The sequence below is a fragment of the Pelophylax lessonae genome (genome assembly GCF_965119305.1).
Source record: "Pelophylax lessonae genome assembly, chromosome: 5".
NCBI classification, from domain to species: Eukaryota; Metazoa; Chordata; class Amphibia; order Anura; family Ranidae; genus Pelophylax; species Pelophylax lessonae.
Window position 1 is genome coordinate 498,066,246 of NC_138772.1, and position 19,788 is coordinate 498,086,033.

The following is a 19,788-nucleotide window of genomic DNA, read 5'->3' on the forward strand; positions in this document are numbered from 1 at the left end:
CAGATGCTCCCTCCCTCCGTGACTCTGCTCTCCAACGAAAGACCCCGAGCACATGTGCTCCTGGCTTTTATACAGTATCCAAACATGCACCAAGGCAGCCTGGGTGTATAGAGGAGGCCCACATCAATGTAATATAGGTGATCCTGTAAACGTCACCAAAATGCCTTTTTTGTTTTCCCAATGTAGAATGATCAACAGATACAATTAGCAATATAAACCACTCCCTCCATCTCACAGTCACTGTAATAACATCAGATGGTTAGTACAGTGACTCTGATTGAAGCTGTCAGGTTTTTTTTTTTTTTCATTCAACCACGTGCACAAAAAAACTATTAGTGTGTACCAGGCTTAACGCACCAGAATACACCAAAATGTGTATACACATCCAGGTAATACACTATTAGTATCACAGCATGCCACAATGCACAGTAATGCATAATTGTGCATTGTGGTGTGCTGCAACACAGGTGCTTTGGGGGTGCCATTCAGATTGTTTCACTCATACCAAGGCATGTTACTGTGTGTTGCACTAATGCAATGCAAAAGTGTGATTCTGCCTTGTCAGTCTTGGTGCTTACTCTATCCAAAAAAATAAATAAAAAAGTGGCTTTAGATACACTTGAAATATTTACCCCTTATCTCACCACCTACTGGGCACACCTGCGCAGGGATTGGTTGGAGGATGGCAAATATTTGGCATGGGGATTTCAGTTTCCAACCCCAAGCTCTGAAAATTTCTCAACAGAGCCAGAGGGAAATAATCAGTCCCATAGTCTGTAAAGCCACAGACTCAATCAATCCAGGCCATCTAGCTACAGAGTGAGCCCACACTAAATTTACCTAGCAGACTGTCTAGGAGGGTTCTACAGGTGTATTGTGGAAATGATAGAAGCTGGAAATGTCCTGGATGAGCACAATAAAGAAAATGGCTGATATCAGCTTTTTTTTTTTTTTTCAGCTTTGCCTTGCTTACAAGGGTGTCCTCATAAATAAAATTGTTATGAGTTTTCAATATGAAGACATTATCTCCCCCGGAACAGTTTCCACCATTAATGCGGAATTTGTCTACAACATGGCTCAGGGATACAGGTATGTTTTTGTATGTTTTTATTTATTGGCATGTGAAGTAGTGACTCCAGCTTGTGAACTGTGATTAAAACATATTGTACAACAGCTGTGAACTTAGTAGGTATATGGTGTAGGTGTAGGCTTATCCCTGCCTGTCCTGTGATGGTGCTTGCTTGGTAAGTGAAGTAGCTCTCGCCTGCAAATAAATCACATTAATAATTCTATATGGGATGTGCTGGAACTGGAGAAAGTCCAGAGAAGGGCAACAAAAATAATAAGGGGAATGGAGGGCATCAGCTATGAGGAAAGACTATAAGCACTGAACTTATTCTCTCTGGAGAAGAGACGATTGAGGGGGGATATGATATCAATGTACAAATACTGTACTGGCGACCCTAGAATATGGAACAAACTATTCAGAGAAAGGAAATACAATAAGACACGTGGCCACTCACTAAAACTAGAGGAAAGGCGGTTTAACCTTAAAATACACAGGGGTTCTTCACTGTGAGAGCAGTAAGGATGTGGAATTTACTTCCGCAAACAGTGGTATCAGCAGGGAGCATTGATAGTTTCAAAAAACTATTAGATGGGCACCTTAAAGACCACAACATACAGGGGTATACAATGTACGGTTAACAGCAAACACACACACACATCATAGGTTGAACTGTATGGACTGATGTCTTTTTTCAATCTCACTAACTATGTAACTATGTAACTTTATATGAGTTTTATATCACCCCTAGGCACTATATTCACTGCAGATATTACAAACAAGTTTCACTTATGTTATCTATGGTTTGAAAAACAGATTGCAAGTAGTTCTAAAGTCTAATAGATTAACATTATTTTGCTAAAACAGTGCATATCATAAACAGTTACAATTTATTTTTTTCATCTTCCTGTCTACATGTAATCTCTTTAGCATCAGCTGCACATTATTGCTGTGGACCAGCTTCTTGAGAGTAACAACAGTGTGTGCTGGCACAGCTACTTGTAGTCTCCTGCAGGGGTGCATAAGACAAGGTGACAATGCAGGAGTAGAACTGGGAGACAGTTGTTACCCCATAACAAAAATAGGCTGAACAAGGACCTTTTTAGGCAGGATCACTGGGAATTACATCGTTAATGTTCACATGTGATTTTTAGTGCTTGAACCTAAAGCTACTTCTACCCTCAAGAGAGTAATTTTGCCTTTCAACAGTAATCTTTTTTCAGTTCCTCTTCCCTGTGTGATGCCATCTTCTACCACTCATTAACCTGTTCTCTTTGTCCCAGGATCCCCAGTGTTGTAGGCTCAGAAGTTACCTAACAGAACCAGCCAACTGAAATAGCAGATAGAAATACGATGTGACGTGAGTCACTTTAGTTGGGGGGCTTGTGGAACCCAGATTGCTTTAGGAAGGTTGGGAGACTCCTTTTCCTGCTTCCCCAGACCCTCTTATGTGTAAGTCACCCTGTGTCTATTAGGGGCACAGGATGAGCAAGAACCCCAGTTGGGTTTGCACTAGTCAGACTCGCTGTACAACCACACTGGACTCAGCCTTTCGTGTTACCCTGGTTATCCTGGGTACTATATGTGTGGTTTGTGTTGAAAGAGTGTTGAAAGAGTGGATTTCACTTGGGACAATAATATTTCTGAACAGTGTCCCTCAGGAAATACATGAAGATGAACGGTTTGACTTTTCAGATTGCTAGAATATTGCAGGAGTGTCTCTTAGACCCTTGCTAGATAGTAAGGTGGGGTGGGGTGGGGTGGGGTTTGTTATTGTTAAGTACCTGTATTCCATTATTTTTCACCTTGGAGCACAATACAGTGCTCCAAGGTGAAAAATGCCCCTCTTGGTTCGCTACTCACCACAACGCCAATATTTAAGAGCCTCAACAGTATTGCACATAAGCCTTGACACCAGGATAATTTCCTCCATACGCCTTTCACTGTAAGTATGGGTCCGCTTGCGCATCCACCATTAAAGAAAACAAAGGGCGTACATAGTGAAGTAAGTAGATATGGGTTTATTGCTGCTTCGTAGCCAAGTGCATACTTACAACAAGTACGAAACAAATAGGCATATACAACGTAGTGCCTCGTGGTTACGCCGCATCGGCGTGCGTTCCACGGACAGGAAGTGATAAGCCGGAAGTGACGTGTCGCTCCGTGTGTGACAGGAAATACGTCAACGCGTTTCGCCGTAGGTTCCGGCGTTTTCAAAGACCACCGGAACCTTTGAAAACGCCGGAACCTACGGCGAAACGCGTTGACGTATTTCCTGTCACGCACGGAGCGGCACGTCACTTCCGGCTTATCACTTCCTGTCCGTGGAACGCACGCCGATGCGGCGTAACCACGAGGCACTACGTTGTATATGCCTATTTGTTTCGTACTTGTTGTAAGTATGCACTTGGCTACGAAGCAGCAATAAACCCATATCTACTTACTTCACTATGTACGCCCTTTGTTTTCTTTAATGGTGGATGCGCAAGCGGACCCATACTTACAGTGAAAGGCGTATGGAGGAAATTATCCTGGTGTCAAGGCTTATGTGCAATACTGTTGAGGCTCTTAAATATTGGCGTTGTGGTGAGTAGCGAACCAAGAGGGGCATTTTTCACCTTGGAGCACTGTATTGTTTAACCAGCACTGGAGCACCTTATTTTGATCACCTAAGGACTATTATTTCACATTTTTTATGGACTCTAGCACGATATTATAGCACTTTATATTTATATATCAATTTCAGCACCTCAATATTGCTATTTTCACAATATTTGATATACAGTTGTTTTACAAATTGTTTAACACATTATAATAGGAATTTTAACACTCACATATTCTATTTAGAATATCACATACTTATCTTTTCCTAGGAGAAACTTAGTGTTATCCATTTATTTATATAATAATTTTTTTATTATTAATATTAAGGGCTAGCGCTGCTTAAATTTGTGTTGTCTACCTGTATTCCATTGTTCTATTGTTTCTGTCTGCCTTGAGATCAACCTATTACTGGATGCATATGTGTATGTGGATTAGCTGTTAAGGGGGGAGGGGGATTGTCCCAGAGTGTATATCTTTTTGTGCCTGTGTTTGAATAAACAGTTAATTCTGGTTGAATTCAAACCTTGTACTGTCAAGTTCTTGGGGTAACTATAGCCAGATTCACAAATCTCGTTTTCCAGAGCTTAGGAAGCAGCTTCTTGATGGAGATACCCAGTCGAGGTGTCCGGAGTACGTTATATACAATATTACTCCATTTGCCAGCTCTCACTTGTTAGCTACTGTTGAACATCTTTATAGGATAACTACACTGACTTTGCCGGAAATTACCAAAATGTTCCAGCAAAAACAGTTTGAGTGTCAGTGAGGGCGGGTTCCTGATTATTCGTAGGAGGGACCTTGAGATCGATAGCCTTATTAACCCTTGAAATGACAGTAATGCTTCGCCCCTCCTGAGGAAGTCGATTCATGACGTAACACGTATAGGGGCAGAGCCTGTCGGTCAGCATCACATCGCGGCTACCACGTGAGACACACAGCATGCCTTGCTGGTCCGCACTGCTTATAGTGCCTCCTTTGTGAGTTGTTTTCAACCTATTTGTACAATAAACATAATTTTTTTGAATGGAGAGCACTAGATTTTTTCTTTCATCTTTTAACATATCATGGATTCACACCGATACTGTGATAATTACCTATGAATATACCATCAGTCAGCTCCATCAGATTGCTATTATCCCAGAAGGGAACAGCTGATTCTGACCTGCTGGTGAAACAGGGGTCAGAATGTGAGGTGAGAGGCTGAGGAGCACAGGTGGTGGATGAGCACAGAGCACTTACTATGATCCGATACACGGATGGTGGATTTTATTGATTGATTTGATTGGATTTTCTGTTTATGGAGTACTGAGACACTTTATATTAATGCTTTTTATTTATGAATTTTATATTTATTGTGTCACTGTCTATATTTGGTGCAGCATTGTTTTTAATATTCCAATAATTTACACATTTTTTTTTCACTGAGGCACTTTTTATTAATGTTTTATATGTATTTTACATAATATCTTTCTACGGTTTATATCTGCCGCAGCACTGTTCTTAAGATTTTCAATTTTTTGGTGTGGTGATAAAACACGATTAGTGATAGCAGCCAGTTAATATATATATATGTATTCACGGTATTCACATCAAGAAGATTTAGCTCATTTTATTTTAGATTTTGTAGATTGGGTAACCTGCTCACCTGGGGTTCCCCTAACACTGGGTATTCCCTTTACTGGTAGCAACATCTGAATCAACTCTGCCTTAAAAACTTAGGCCCCATTTACATCAGCACATTGTGCTTATGTGTGTTTTTTAGTGCTTTTTCTGTTCCATCTGTCATGCAAAAGCATAGGGCAGCCTATTCACATGAATGGGCCGCTCTATGCGTGATTGAAGCTCCTTCACCTTTTTCAGCCAGTGAGCCTCACGCATTTTTTTAATTGCGCATTTGTCATGTGACAAAATGCACCTCTGCTAGCCGTATTTGGGGTACCAGTAATGTTTATTGGCCAAATCATGCATGGTTTAGCCCGTTTTTTAAGTGCATTCCAGGAATGTGCATTTCTGCCTATGATACCGGAACAAACAAATGTAAATGGGGCTTAACCACTTAAGCCCCGGAAGATTTTACCCCCATTCCGACCAGGGGGTATTTTGCGATTCGGCACTGCGTGACTTTAACGGACAATTGCGCGGTCGTGCGACGCTGTACCTAAACGAATTTGGCGTCCTTTTTTTCCCACAAACAGAGCTTTCTTTTGGTGGTATTTGATCACCTGTGCGATTTTTTGATCACGCGCTATAAACAAAAAAAGAGCGTCAATTTTGCAAAAATAGCAATATTTTTAACATTTTTTTATATGAAATTCCCCAAAAAAAAAATTTAAAAATCAAAATTTTTTTACTTTTTCGGCCAATTTGTTTTATGCTACCTATGTTTGGTAAAAAAAAATCGCAAAAAGCGTATTTTGATTGGTTTGCGCAAAAGTTATCGCGTTTACTAACAAAGGGAAAGATTTCTGTCATTTTTGTTGTTTTTTTTTTTAACGTGTAATGGCGGCGATCTGCGATTTTTTTTGCGGTACTGCGACATTGGGGCGGACAAATCGGACCCTTGACTGACATTTTTGACACTTTTGGGGTTACCAGTGACATTTCTACAGTAATCAGTGCTATATATATGCACTGTTACTGTAAAAATACACTGGTAGTGAAGGGGTTAACTTTATTTGGGAGGGAGGGGCTGTGTGTATCCCTAGGGGCGTGCTTTCTACTGTGATTGGCTGGGGCTTGAGCTGTATGGACACTGATCAACGGATCTACATACTAGATCCGAGTGATCAGTATCCTAACAGCAAGGAGAATGACAGGCAGCTTGTTTACACAAGCTGCCTGACATTCTCCCTCTCCCCCGCCGATCGCCGAGTGACCGGCGGACATCGGGTCCGCCGGTCACACGCGCGGGGGGGGTCCGTGACCACGCGGGAGCGGGAGCGCGCCTCCGGGGGCGCGCGCTCGCTCCCTAGACCCTCACAAGCTAGTGACGTAGCCCTACGTCACTTTGCCTGTGAGGGGCTGACTGCCGACGTAGATCGGCGTTAGGCAGTCGGCAAGTGGTTAAAGACCTTGTTGTTTTGCACTTCTGTTATAATATGATATATTATTATTACATCTGTTGCAGATTGTGCTTTAGAATGTTACTTCAAAATTGTAAACTTTCAATAAACAGAACATAAATAAATAAAAACCTAAAATGGGTGATATTTTTACAAGTCAGTTATTTAACAAAACTAAAAAAGGGAAATATACTGGTAGAATATATTTCGTAATGCAATATCTGCTTTCATCTTGCATGGGATAAGCAGGTTGGTTACATATAAATTCTCACATACATTCTCCTATTTAAATGATTTGACTTTGTGTTCCTTTGGAAATGTGATGAAAGTGTCCTCTTTTTCAGCTGGACATATACGTGCATCGACTTGTTGGACCTTGTAAAATCAAAGTACTCTGGAAAAAACTTCAACTTGCTCACTGTCAGCATAACGGCAAACCAAGATTTCTATGTTGATGTCCTGTACATTGGACAAGCGGTGACAACAAGTGACGTCCCAGGTAAATCCCTTCGCTCTTTCAATTGTAGGTTAGGTGCTTTCAGATCAAGGTTCTATCATTTCTGGCTAAAATTTAATTAACCCACAATTAGTATAAACAGGGCTTTTTTTCTCAGAAAGTAGGTGCAGGAAATCCCCCCTTCTGAGTCACTCCTTGTCTCCGCTCCCTACCCACCCCCAAGCACGTCCCGCCCCCTACCGACCTCCCAGTACTGCACCTTTTAGAGAACACAGAACCAAGTATCATTCTGTGGTGCTGAGTAATTTGTATGGAACTTCTTAATTATAACAAGAAAAGCCGCAAAACAGATCCCCTGCAGCCAGCAACACTAGACCCCCCAGAAACAAGAGATCACCCACACAACAATGCCCCCTCACAAAAAAAAACACCCCAGTAACAATAAATCCACCCCAAGGACAATAGACCTCCAGCAGCAACATTAGATTCTCCAGCAGCCAGAAATAATAGACCTCTCTCTCAACAGTAGATCCCTCCTAGCAACAACTGACTCCCCAGAAATACAAGATCCCTCCCAGCAACAATAGATCCTCCACCAGCAACAATAGACCCTCATGCAAAAATAGATCCCCACTAGCGACAATAGTTTCCCCAGCGGCCATCATCAATAGACCCTCCAGCACACCCCAGCCCCCCTTGAACTTACATACATTCAGTGTTGGAGGTGCCGGAACTGCGTTCCCCCGTGTTTGCCCTGAAAAAAAGCACCGAGTATAAACAAACCAACATATTTATTTGATTTTACTTTCTTGGGCTATAACAGAGCAACTCCACTAAAAAATGTATTTTTGGGTCGATAGGTAGCAGGTTTAAGTCTCACACTGGGGCTTGCCTTCTGTCCTCGAAAATATGGACATTATGCATATCCTTAGCAAACTGTAAGCTCAACTATGAAATATATTACCACTGAACTCATCATCCGCTATATATATTCCTAGATCAGGTAAGAGGGAATGACATTGACCTGAATTGTGCTGAGGCAAGTCACAGGAAATATATCAACTTCTTATCCAAACTTACAGCCCATCATGGTCTTGGTGAGGAAGGGGAAGATCTTCTTACTGCCCTCTGGAATAGTAGAAAAGTCCAAATGGGCATTTGAACACTACCCAACCTTATTAAAAACATGTTTATCATATCATATTTTGTATTCTGCTAACAACCTTAGATAAAGATCTGAAAAAAAAGAACTGTTTTGGTTAGAGCTCTTCCTAAATATAATTTTAACATTTCCAGATTTCTTCCTCTGAAAATGTATGCATTTAAGCTACCCAAAAACTTAAAATTAGTTCTCAATAATGCAATTTATTCTACTTGTTTGTAGTTTTTGGTAGGCGCTGGAGAGCTAAACCACCCAATGGTTTGCTTGAATTCTGAGGCTCTTATTGGGTGGTTTCCACTGTCCCTGTTTTTTTTTTTTTTTTTAACAAGTTTTATTTAAACCTAGTACAAAAGCATATGCAAACTTGAGTTGTATAATGGTACACATTTTGACATAGGGTATAAAATAAAGATAGATATATAAATACATCAAATTGCCGCACATGATTACACTTTATGTAACCCGAATTACAGCATAAGTGGTGGTTTCATCAGAAGGGACTCTGTTTTCTGGATATCAATAATGGGACTAGCGACAGTTTACCTAAAGGTCCCCTATCAAGAAATGAGTATGTTGTAGTAGGGGAAATCCCTACCAAGGGAGTGCCCCTCATCCCAAATGTTTTTTTCTAATTATTTTATATGATAGAATATTCAACAGGAGTGACTGTAACATGTAAAAGTTGGCAGGAACACACAAAGCTCTCAGGAATTAATGGGGGGGGGGGGGGGGAGGAGGAATAATTGTAAGTAGATCTTGTTGTTGGGGTATCCAAGCTGATTTAACTGACTGGGTTCCAAAAAATTCCCCTTTTGCCTTCACCTAACAGTGTCAACATCTAAAGCTGACCAAACATAAGATGTCTATTCTTGCAACTATTGTGTAGATAATGGGCAATTGTAAAAATTGGCAATATAACCTTCTGTTGGTGGCAATTCATTCACTTCTTTTGCATCAAGTTGAGACCTACTTTTGGATTGGCAGCAGCGGCTTAGGCTGCATTCACACTTGAGCGTAGCGTTTTAACGTGTTTTTTTACCGCAATTTTACCGCGATTTTTAACGCGATTTTCAGACGTTTTTGGAGGCAGGCATTGACATCTATCAAAAACGCTGGTAATCAGCCCAAAAAGAAGCTCATGTACTTTTTTCAGCTACAGGTGTTTTGCAAAACGCTCAGATGGGAACAGGGGCCATTTAAATGAATGGGGTTTTACTTGTTGGGCGTTTTGGAACGTTTTTTTTTTTGAGCGTTTTTGGAGCTGAAAAACACTCAAAAACGCCCAGGTGTGAATGGAGCCTTAGGGAATAGGGCTTTGCTTCTTAGCATGCAATATTTATAAAATAAAACTGATGCAGGTGATATTTCAAGTCTTTAGGGGTGATTATCTACACTACAGAGAGGAGCTCCAGCATTAACAATATACCTTAGCACAATCAAAAATTTGTTTTCTTGAAATCATACTGGGTTTCTGTAAGGTGCTCAGTTTAGATACAGTTGTCAAGACAGGCAGTGCATAGGTGGCTTTCATGGTTCCTATAAACTTGCTCTTATACCATAACATTGCTGTGTATCTCTTTATCTCCTGTATGTGACACAGTTCCCAGGCGGAGACCAGCCTTATCAAAGAATGGGATTGTGATCAGTAGCATTGTTGTAAACAGCATATTTAATACATCTGTAACCCAGCATACCATCACCATAACACCATACAACTGCGGGTATAATTTTCCGCTTATTGCTGTAGGATTTGCTGAGGTAAGTTAATGAGAAAGGTCCTGTACATAAGAAAATGAAACAAAAATATATGCTTGTTTTTTGAGATAGGGTTGATCCATAAATAATGCCATGTGGTCACTTAGCACCTCAAATGACTATGTTTTTATGTCAGTCTGACAGTCCCTTTGTAGGGTCTAATGATTTTGTGTGGGCTGCAGTAAACAATGTCTCATTTAAAAGTGATATTGGGTGGGCAACCTACCAGAGGATAACTAGAGCCTGTAAACACTCCTATGGGTCATCCCGAGCAGTGGATCCATACCTCCTGAATTATCCTCAATAGTTCATACTTTCAGGATTTTCTTCAACTTGAAGAGTTTTTTTTTTAAATCAATGTCAATGGCTTAGTATTTGACAGCTATTTTATCTAGGAGAGATTCCAAAACATGATCTGTTGGGTGTACTTAAGTACTATGGTTGGGAATGGGAACCACTGTTCGAGCAACCGAAAGATTAAAATAGGCCCTTTTTCCATTTTGGAAATAGTGAGGTTCTACGTTCTCCAGAGTTTGGGTGGTGGAGTGCTAAACTCTAAGCTTTCAAGTGGTTCCATGTGGTGCATTAAGTATATGTAACTATTTATTAATTAAAAAAATATGTTAATGCACTCACAAACATGGTACAGGAGAAAGCATGTAGTGTGATATACTGGCAGCAGGTCCGTTCCGAGACTCAGGAGTGCTGGGGAATCCCAGCCAGGCTGGATGGGAAGCACATATTAGCTCTGGGATAACTCTGCTTACTCTGTGCCCTAGGAGGAAAAGCCACCTGCCATCAGTGTCTACACACCTCCTAGATGACATCACTCACAGGGGGTGCCGAGATGCCGGTGTGGAGAGATGCACGTTTCTGGGGAAATTCCCCTTTCTTCAGTTTTAAGAGACTCAGGAGACAGAAAAAATGGGAATTCCCCCAGAAACGTGCATCTCTCAACACTGGTATCTCACCATCCACGGCTTGTGACATCATCTAGGAAGTGTGTAGGTACTGACAGCGGTGGCTTTTCCTCCTTGGGCTTAGAGTCAGCAGAGCTATCCCAGGCTTTCCCAGCACTCCTGAGCCTCAGAGAGGACCTGTGGGCACAACAGCTGCCAGTATACCACATTATATGCTCTCTCCTGTACCATGCTTGTGAGTGCATTTACTTTTTTTTTCAATGAATAAAAAATAATTGGATCTTAGCACCTTGCAAGAGGTGTTGTGGGTTTCATAGGTCTACCTGTGACCATTTAGTTCATTAACAGGGTTTCCATACAGTGTATTTTTGTTAATTTATTTCATGTGCATTATGAAGCACTCCACACATGTGCATGATGAAAAAAATGTTTTTGTTCCATTTTGATTTGTTAATCTAATTATTTAGTTTAGTTAAATTCAGTTGATTCGTTCAATACACATTTGGGGATTCGTATTCGGAATTAGTATTCGGAATTTGTTTCTATGTCTTTTTCGAATTTTCTTAGAATTTACAGATTTTTTTTTTCGATTCAAAACATTTGAATCAATACATTTTGAATCGGTCAAATCTAAAACTGTGCCAAAGTGAACAAACAAAAGAAAAATCTTCATCAAATGATTACAATGACTCTTTAAATCATCTTTGGCTTAACAAAAACAGCATTATTTTGAAATGGTACTCTAATAACACATTGATTTCAGAAATATGTTAACAGTTCGAATTCAACATTAATTAGAGTTTCCCAATTTACTGACAAATTTTGTTTTGTTATTTGAAGCATTAGGTAAACTTCGTTTATTCTGCAATTCAGGTATTCGGATATATCCAAATCTCAGAATAACAAATAAATTGTCAGAATATTTTTTCGGAACGAAACCAAACGCATATGTCTAATTGCCGGCTTTATCAGCTAAAGGAAAAGTGGTACTTAACTGGAATTAGGGTTGAGCACCTGTTTTATCTTTTCCAAATAAAGCAGATGACTTCTCTAGGGGCAGCTCTGTATTGCTCACATAAGCCCCGACAAGGTCCCTGGAAGAGTCAGCTTCAGGGGTCGTACATGAGTCTCAATTTAGCAGGACTAGGATTAATGTGCAAGCGGAATTTGAAGGGCTGTTTATTTCTGCATTTTAACTCTTCATAAGCTACAGTTTAAAGCTCACTAGATAAAGTTGTCAAATTATTTTTTAGTATTTGCAATCAAGATATTTACTACTGTTTTAGTGACGACCATAAACATGGTCAATTCACTCTGTCCTGTGACAAGAGGAATACAGATAGGAATTAAGATTGTCACCCTTCCCCTATCATTTTAATAAGATATTGCAAAAAGTTTTGAGGATGTGCAATGTATAGCAGATCACAGCAGATAATCATAATTCAGTTTTAGAGGAGTTAAAAGAGAAGTATGTTTTTTTTTTTTAAATCATACTTACCTAGATGGATGCAGCATCGATCCGTTGCTGCATCTGTCATCCGCTGCCTCTAAGGGAGAGAACTAAGTGATCAAACACTGCTGATTGCTTAGTTCTCCTAGAGCCATGACTGTAAGTCACCGCTGTTCTTAGCCCACTGTCAGCTGAAAACAGGTCACAGGAGTGCAGAACTAATGGCACTTTTCCACTGCAAGTACTGGCTCGGCTCTACTCGGCCCTGCTTGGCCCGGTTTGCTTTTCCACTGCTGGTACCACATGGTACAGTGTTGGAACGGTTCGGTACGGTACGGTATGGTTTGCTTTTCCACTGTTTATAGTACTGATAAGTAGTGGGCAGGATTACTCTGTAGTTGCACTGCCTCTACTGCCGTGACATCATCTTAAGGAGACACAGCAAACCTATGGCCTCTCAACACACAGCGCTTCTCACTGCAGTGGTGTCGCATAAACAATGACAGTGATGATTATTGACCAATCACTGCCTTGTAGTGAGGACCAATCAGGCTGCATGGGAGGGGTTGTGGAATTTAGTACCGGTACGGTACGCTTGGAACCACAATCGAGTAGGTACTGTTTTTCAGAGCCGTACCGTTCGGTTCCATGCAGTGAGAAAGCGCTGCCGTACCGAACCGTTACTACACCGTACCATGCGGTACCAGCAGTGGAAAAGCAAAAAAGCGAGCCGTACCGTTCGGATCCATGCAGTGGAAAAGCCATAACTGCACTTCTGTGATCCACAGGAGAAGTAAAGCCAAACAAACTTCTCCTTTAGGAGATTTTCAAATTATCTTTGATATTTGATATTTTCTTCAATAATTAAGTCAGTAAGTTTAACATATATAATCAGCAATTCTTATGGATATGTATTTAGCATTAAAAAATGGTTTGTCTATAGAAGTAAAAAAAAAAGACTAATGATTTGTCCCTGTTTTACAATCTCACATGTTATTAGGGCATTCAGAACAGCGCTGATTCAACCATTTATCAAGCATCAACCTGGACTGAAGAAACATCAATAGGAATCAAAAGAACCCAAACAGCTTCTCCACCTGTTGGAGGCACATTCAGTATTGTGGGTCAGGGGAAGGAAATTACAGGTACCGCCAATTATTCTTGTCTTCATTAGTCTAGCAAAAAGAAAAAAAGGAATTGGGCTTTCTGAAACTTCAGTCTTATGAAACATCATGTTTGTTCATAATTTAGGCTTAGTTTCAGGCCAACAGTTAAACACATAAAAAAAAGCAATTTTGAAATTCTCATGAGTTGGAGCACATATATATTAATGGACAGATTGAAGGCAAGTATGTCTGAAGGGAGCCCACCCCACCTTAAAAGTATAGGAATGCATTGGACTCCCAGCAAAAGCACAATGGCAGCAAAGGTTGTGCACTGAATACATTTGCAGCGAATTGGCAGCCATTGTGCTATTGCTGGGAGTCCAATGTACCCCTGTGTCTTTAGGGGGGGTGGGCTCTCTCCAGGTACACCTGCCCTCAATCTGTCCATTATTATATATGTGCTCCATCTTTGGAGACTCTCGAAATTTAGAGAGTTAGGACTGCAGCACACTGGGGTGCTGTGAAGTGGCCCTGCAGCTTACACATATATTTGTGAATATTCTGTTAGACAGGACAATTTGGATTGTTGCAGGCTGGCTGGTAAGTGAGCTTGGAATTTTTCTTTGTTGTTTTTTGACATGTGCTCCTTGCTGCAAAGGCCAGTTACAGGCTGGGGTGGTTGACATTTGTTTAACCGCTTGCGGACCGCCGCACGACTATTAACTGCGGCGGTCAGCCCCTCACAGGCAAAGCGATGTAGGACTACGTCGCTAGCCTGTAAGGGTCTAGGGAGCGAGCACGTACCGCTGGAGGCGCGCTCCCGCGCGGTCACGGACCCCCCCCCCGCGCGTGTGCCCAGAGCACCTGATGTCCGCCGGGCACTCGCGATCGTCCGTTACACCGGAAGAAAGGCAGGCGGCTAATGTAAACAAAGCCGCCTGTCCTTCTTCCCTGTGTAAGAATGGAGATCACACGGTTCTACTATGTAGGACCCTTGATCTCTGTTCTTACACTAGTAGCCACAGCCAATCACAGTTAGAAACACGCCTCTAGGGACACACTTAACCCCTCCCTCTCTAATAAATGTAACTCCTTCACTGCCAGTGTCATTTTTACAGTAACAGTGCATATGTATAACACTGATTACTGCAGTAATGTCACTGGTAACCCCAAAAGTGTAAAAAATGTCAGTCAAGGGTCCGATATGTCCGCCGCAATGTCGCAGTCCCGCAAAAAAAATCGCAGATCGCCGCGATTACTCGTTACAAAAAAAACAACAAAAGTGACAAAAATCTTTCCCTTAGTTAGTAAACGCAATAACTTTTGCGCAAACCAATCAAAAGACGCTTTTTGCAAATTTTTTTTTTTTTTACCGAACATAGGTAGCATAAAACACATTGGCTTAAAATGTTAAAAAATTTAGATTTTTACATTTTTTTGGGGGAATTTCATATAAAAAAATGTGAAAAATATTGTTATTTTTGCAAAATTGACACTCTTTTTTTGTTTATAGCGCATGATCAAAAGATCGCACAGGGGATCAAATACCACCAAAAGAAAGCTCTGTTTATGGGAAAAAAAGTACGTCAAATTCGTTTAGGTACAGCGTCGCGTGGAAATAGGCCCTGGTCAGGAAGGGGGTAAAATCTTCCAGGGCTTAAGTGGTTAAACAGCTAAACACACTAATAAAATGCATATAAGGGATCTGTTTTACCTGCCAAAGGATTTGTATTTCCTGAGCCCATGGCTCCCACCCCCTGACGCCAGAAAAAACGAGGAGGATCTCAGGATCAAACCATTGCAGCTACACCTTGACAATCATATGACGGCTAGGTAGCTGGGACTAATAAACAAATAAATGCCCACATAACTGTTAGATGGGGTTCCATAACCAGTCCGGACGGGGGTCGCTCTCCTCTCGTGCCTCCGGCACCAACTTCCTGAAGCGGTCCCACTGGAAGCGAGAAAGAGAGTCGGGTATGTCATTGAACAACCCAGGAACATGAATTGCCTTAAAAAGCAAATTAAAACACAAGCAAGAAAGAAAAAAATGTCTTAATAGCATAACCACAGCAGTAGAAGGGGAAGACAAGGTATTGACAGAGGAAACCATCCCCTTGTTGTCAGAATGAAATAGCACCGATTTATTGCAGAGCAGAGGACCCCAAATCTCAACCGCCACCACCAATGGAAAGAGCTCCAGAAGAGTTAGATTCTTCGTAAAACCGGCATCAACCCAATGCTAAGGCCATGCAGCCACATACCACCTACCCGCCAAGAAAGCCTCAAAACCCAAGGATCCTGCCGCATTAGTGAACAAATGACAGTCTGCATTCGTCTGGGGTGACTCCAGCTAATAGGAAGTACCATCAAAAGTGCTCAAAAATTTGCACCAGATCCGTAAATCATCCTTATGCTGAGATGTTAAACGGATAAATTGATGCGGCTCCTGAACCCCCGCAGTGGCCAAAGACAAACCTCGTGAGAAAATTCGGCCCACCGGCAACACTCTGCAAGCAAAGTTGAGTTTTCCGAGCAGTGTTTGTAACTGCTGTAGGGTGACCTTCTTAACCTGTAAGGTTAACTCAATGTTGATGATCAGATCCAAAATTTTGTCGGCAGGCAATCTACAGACACCCTTGACAGAATACATTTCAATGCCTGAAAATTAAATGACGTTAGAGGGCCCTTCTGTCTTGTCGGGGTTGATGGGAAGCCCAAATTGTCTAAATATGTGCATGAGACTTTGCAGCAGGAGCTTGCAAACCCAAGAACCACTTGGTCCGACGCAGAGGAAGTCTTTAAGATGATATACTACATAATCAAAGCCTGTGTGAATTTTGAAAACCCATTCCAGGAATGAGCTGAAAAACTCAAAATACACAGAGAGAGAGATAGAGCAGCCCATCGGAAGGCACCTATCAACATAATAGGCACCGTCAAAGCGACAGCCCAGAAGGAACAAGCTGTCCAGATGAACTGGCAAAAGTTGGAAGGCCGCTTCAATATCTGTCTTTGCCATAAGTGCGGTCCCAATGATTTAACTAAAGAGAAGGTGGCATCAAAAGATGTGTATGAAACAGAGGAAAGATCTTTACTAATGCCATCATTTACGGAACCCCCTTTAAGAAACGATAAATGATGGATTATACGAAATTTGCTGGCTTCCTTCTTGGGTACCAACCCCAAAGGTGATACTACTAAATTGGGAAGAGGAAGCTCCGAAAAGGGGCCCACCATATGGCCTAAAGCAACCCCCTTGGCCAACTCCCGGAGAATCATCGTGGGAATCAATAAAAGACCAGCAGACGCCCCTTTTATCAGTTCCGTGGGCCCCTGCTTCTGCAGAGACAGCACTAGACTGACTAGACTGAAAGAGAGAATGCACAGATGTATTTAGAATTCATGACCTGCAAAGTCACGATGTTCCTCCATAAACCTTATGGGCCTCCCAAATAGAATCAAGGTAGCAAAACAGCGCAGAGCTCTGGCTGTTTCTCACACGCGACACTCCCCAAGATTGTAAAAGCCTGAAGCCAATTCCCAAAGGTGCGAGGAATCAAGCGATAGCGCTCCCTTTCCTTCCTCTTCCTTGCATTGCTCCTTACCCTTCTCCCATTTTTCTAGCATTCCAATGCAGATTTTTTCCTTAACCTCCTGCTTAACCACTTTAAGACCGGAAGGATTTGCCCCCTTATTGACCAAGCCACATTTTTAAATTGGGACTGTGTGAATTTAACTGACAATTGCGTAGTTGTGCAATGCTGTACCCAAACAAGATTTATGTCTTTCTTTTTCCCACGAATAGAGCTTTCTTTTGGTGGTATTTGATCACCTGTGCGGTTTTTATTTTTTGCGCTATACACAAAAAAAGAGCGACAATTCTGAAAAAAATCTATATTTTTCACATTCTGCTATATAACATTCCCCATTCCCCCCAAAAAATGTAAAAAATCTAAATTTTTTAACATTTTAGGCCAATTTGTTTTCTGCTACATATTTTTGGTAAAAAAAAATTGCAATAAGCGTATTTTGATTGGTTTATGCAAACGTTATTGCGTCTACTAACTACGGGAAAGATTTATGTCATTTTTATAGTTTTTTTTTTTACTAGTAATGGTGGCGATCTGCAATTTTTTGCGGGACTGCGACATTGCAGCTAACAGATCGGACCCCTGACTGACATTTTTGATACTTTTGGGGGGACCAGTGACATTACTACAGTAATCAGTGCTAAAAATATGCACTGTTACTGTAATAATGACACTGGCAGGGAAGGGGTTAACGTTGTGGGTGATCAGGGGGTTAAATGTGAGCCTGGGGGAGTAATTCTAACTGTGGAGGGGCATGGCTTGTGAAATGACCATAGAGACCTGTGTTCCTATATAGAAGGATCACAGGGGCTCTCTGATCATTTCAGGGAGAAGAACGGTCAGCTGTGTTTACAACAGCTGATCGTTCTTCTCTCTCAGCGGGGAACGAACGCTGGTGTCAGGCGGCAATCGAAACCGCCTGCCCGCTGCATCGGCTTCCCTGCTGATGAGCGGGCGCGCCCGCCCCCTAGCCTCCTGCTCACGACCGCCGTACAGTTATGGCAGTTGGCACAGGAGCGGCTGCCTGCCGCAGTACAACTGCGGCGGGCAGTCGTAAAGAGGTTACACAAAAGCAATGCCCTTTGTTATAAGGTGAACACCCAGAGGGTCCTCATAACAGACATAGGAGTGCCCTTTCACCACATCAGAAATAGGGACAGGCTTGTCAGGCTGCCTGGCACCACCCGACATCACCATATCAGCCGCCATTGAGGAAGACACCACCACCACTGTGGCCTGGGCAACCGCAGAGGACACCTCCAATGTAATTCCCATAGGCACAGGCACCTGTGATAAAGCACCTTGTCGTGTGGGATCCATTCCACGCTGGGATCTGTAGTTCCACCGCTAGACCCTGCCTCCAAACCCTCCAGCAGGGCCCAGATAACCTGCACAAACCTGTAAACCTCCCCATCCTGTGTGGTGGGAATGCATGTGCGAGCAATGGAATGTGAAATCTCACCTGATAGAGGTGCAGGCACTTCGCTCCTGCTGACCGTACAAACTGGATTTTGCCGATTGGTGCCTGATGAATCGGAGGGGGTTACTTGTTCCCTCGTGAAATATTGTACAGACTGAGGAACCAGTAAGTTACGTGACTTGCCATGACACAGAATTCTCCTCCTTTTTACTTTTACCCACCAATAACCTGCCACCAAATTTGTACCACCTCACCACCCACCCCTTTGTCATTCCTTAACCCTTTTGACACCAATGTACCAACTCGAAGGAACTGTCTCCAGTCATGATGCCTCCTGTGTTTATAACACAGGGCATTGCTTTTGTGTTTTATTTGCTGTGCAAAGCCCTTTAATGTGTTCCTTGCTCTAAAAGCTAGTTTTAAATTGGGGTGGTTGCCACTTTAATTTACTTATGTTGGCAAATGGATACTTTTTTGGTTGCATTGTAGGTCTTCCTATAGACATAGAACCGGGAGATCTGAAGTCTGCCCTAGAAGCTATTCCAGAAAATGGCCAGGTTACTGTTTCAGCAAGATATGGAGACTGCAGAGGATACTCCTATCAGATAAACTTTCTAACAGCTACAGGCTATCAGCCACCTATACAGGTAAGAATATTGATATGTAAAGGACAGTTACATCTAGTCTTGTGTCAGTACCAGCCACCTCCTTCATATCTCTTGGAATTTTCTTTCTCTGCTGTAGCTTGTTTCTCTTCCTCCCTGAATGAGGCCAAAATTGAGGTGTCCCTGTCTTAAAATCCATTTTTTAATTTTCCATTTTGGAAAATCTACTGGAAGTACAGCACATCACTTGAGTTTGCAATAGCAGAAAATATCTATTTGTCATTATTTTTGACATTATGTATCACTGTATACTGTTTTATTAAAGCTTACATTTAGGTAAAATTAAAAAAAAAAAAAAGATGTCCAATTAAAAAGACTTTGTGAAACCCACTTTTACTTTGCTCAAAGCCTAAAGCTGGCCAAACACGGTTCGAATCTCGGCTAGTTTAGCAGGACTGGGCCGAGATTCGAACCATTGATTGGCATGCTGAATGTACCAAGTTGATCCACTTGGGTACAACCAGCGATTATGGCTTCTATAATCACACAGACAGTGCTGACAGGGGAAACAGTAATTGTCATTCCCCA

At 41.8% G+C, this 19,788-nt stretch overlaps 1 protein-coding gene across 1 annotated transcript in view; it reads left to right on the forward strand.

Annotated features, from left to right (window-relative positions):
- Window positions 1-19,788, forward strand: part of LOC309556567 (fibrocystin-L-like) — a gene marked incomplete at both ends in the record, with an annotated part of 248,337 nt that overhangs the window by 95,622 nt on the left and 132,927 nt on the right. The window contains 5 exons of the mRNA XM_082259011.1: window positions 959-1,089; window positions 7,077-7,231; window positions 9,952-10,109; window positions 13,477-13,621; window positions 19,085-19,242. Of these exons, the coding sequence (XP_082115137.1) occupies window positions 959-1,089; window positions 7,077-7,231; window positions 9,952-10,109; window positions 13,477-13,621; window positions 19,085-19,242 (747 nt within the window). The remainder of the gene's footprint in view (window positions 1-958; window positions 1,090-7,076; window positions 7,232-9,951; window positions 10,110-13,476; window positions 13,622-19,084; window positions 19,243-19,788) is intronic.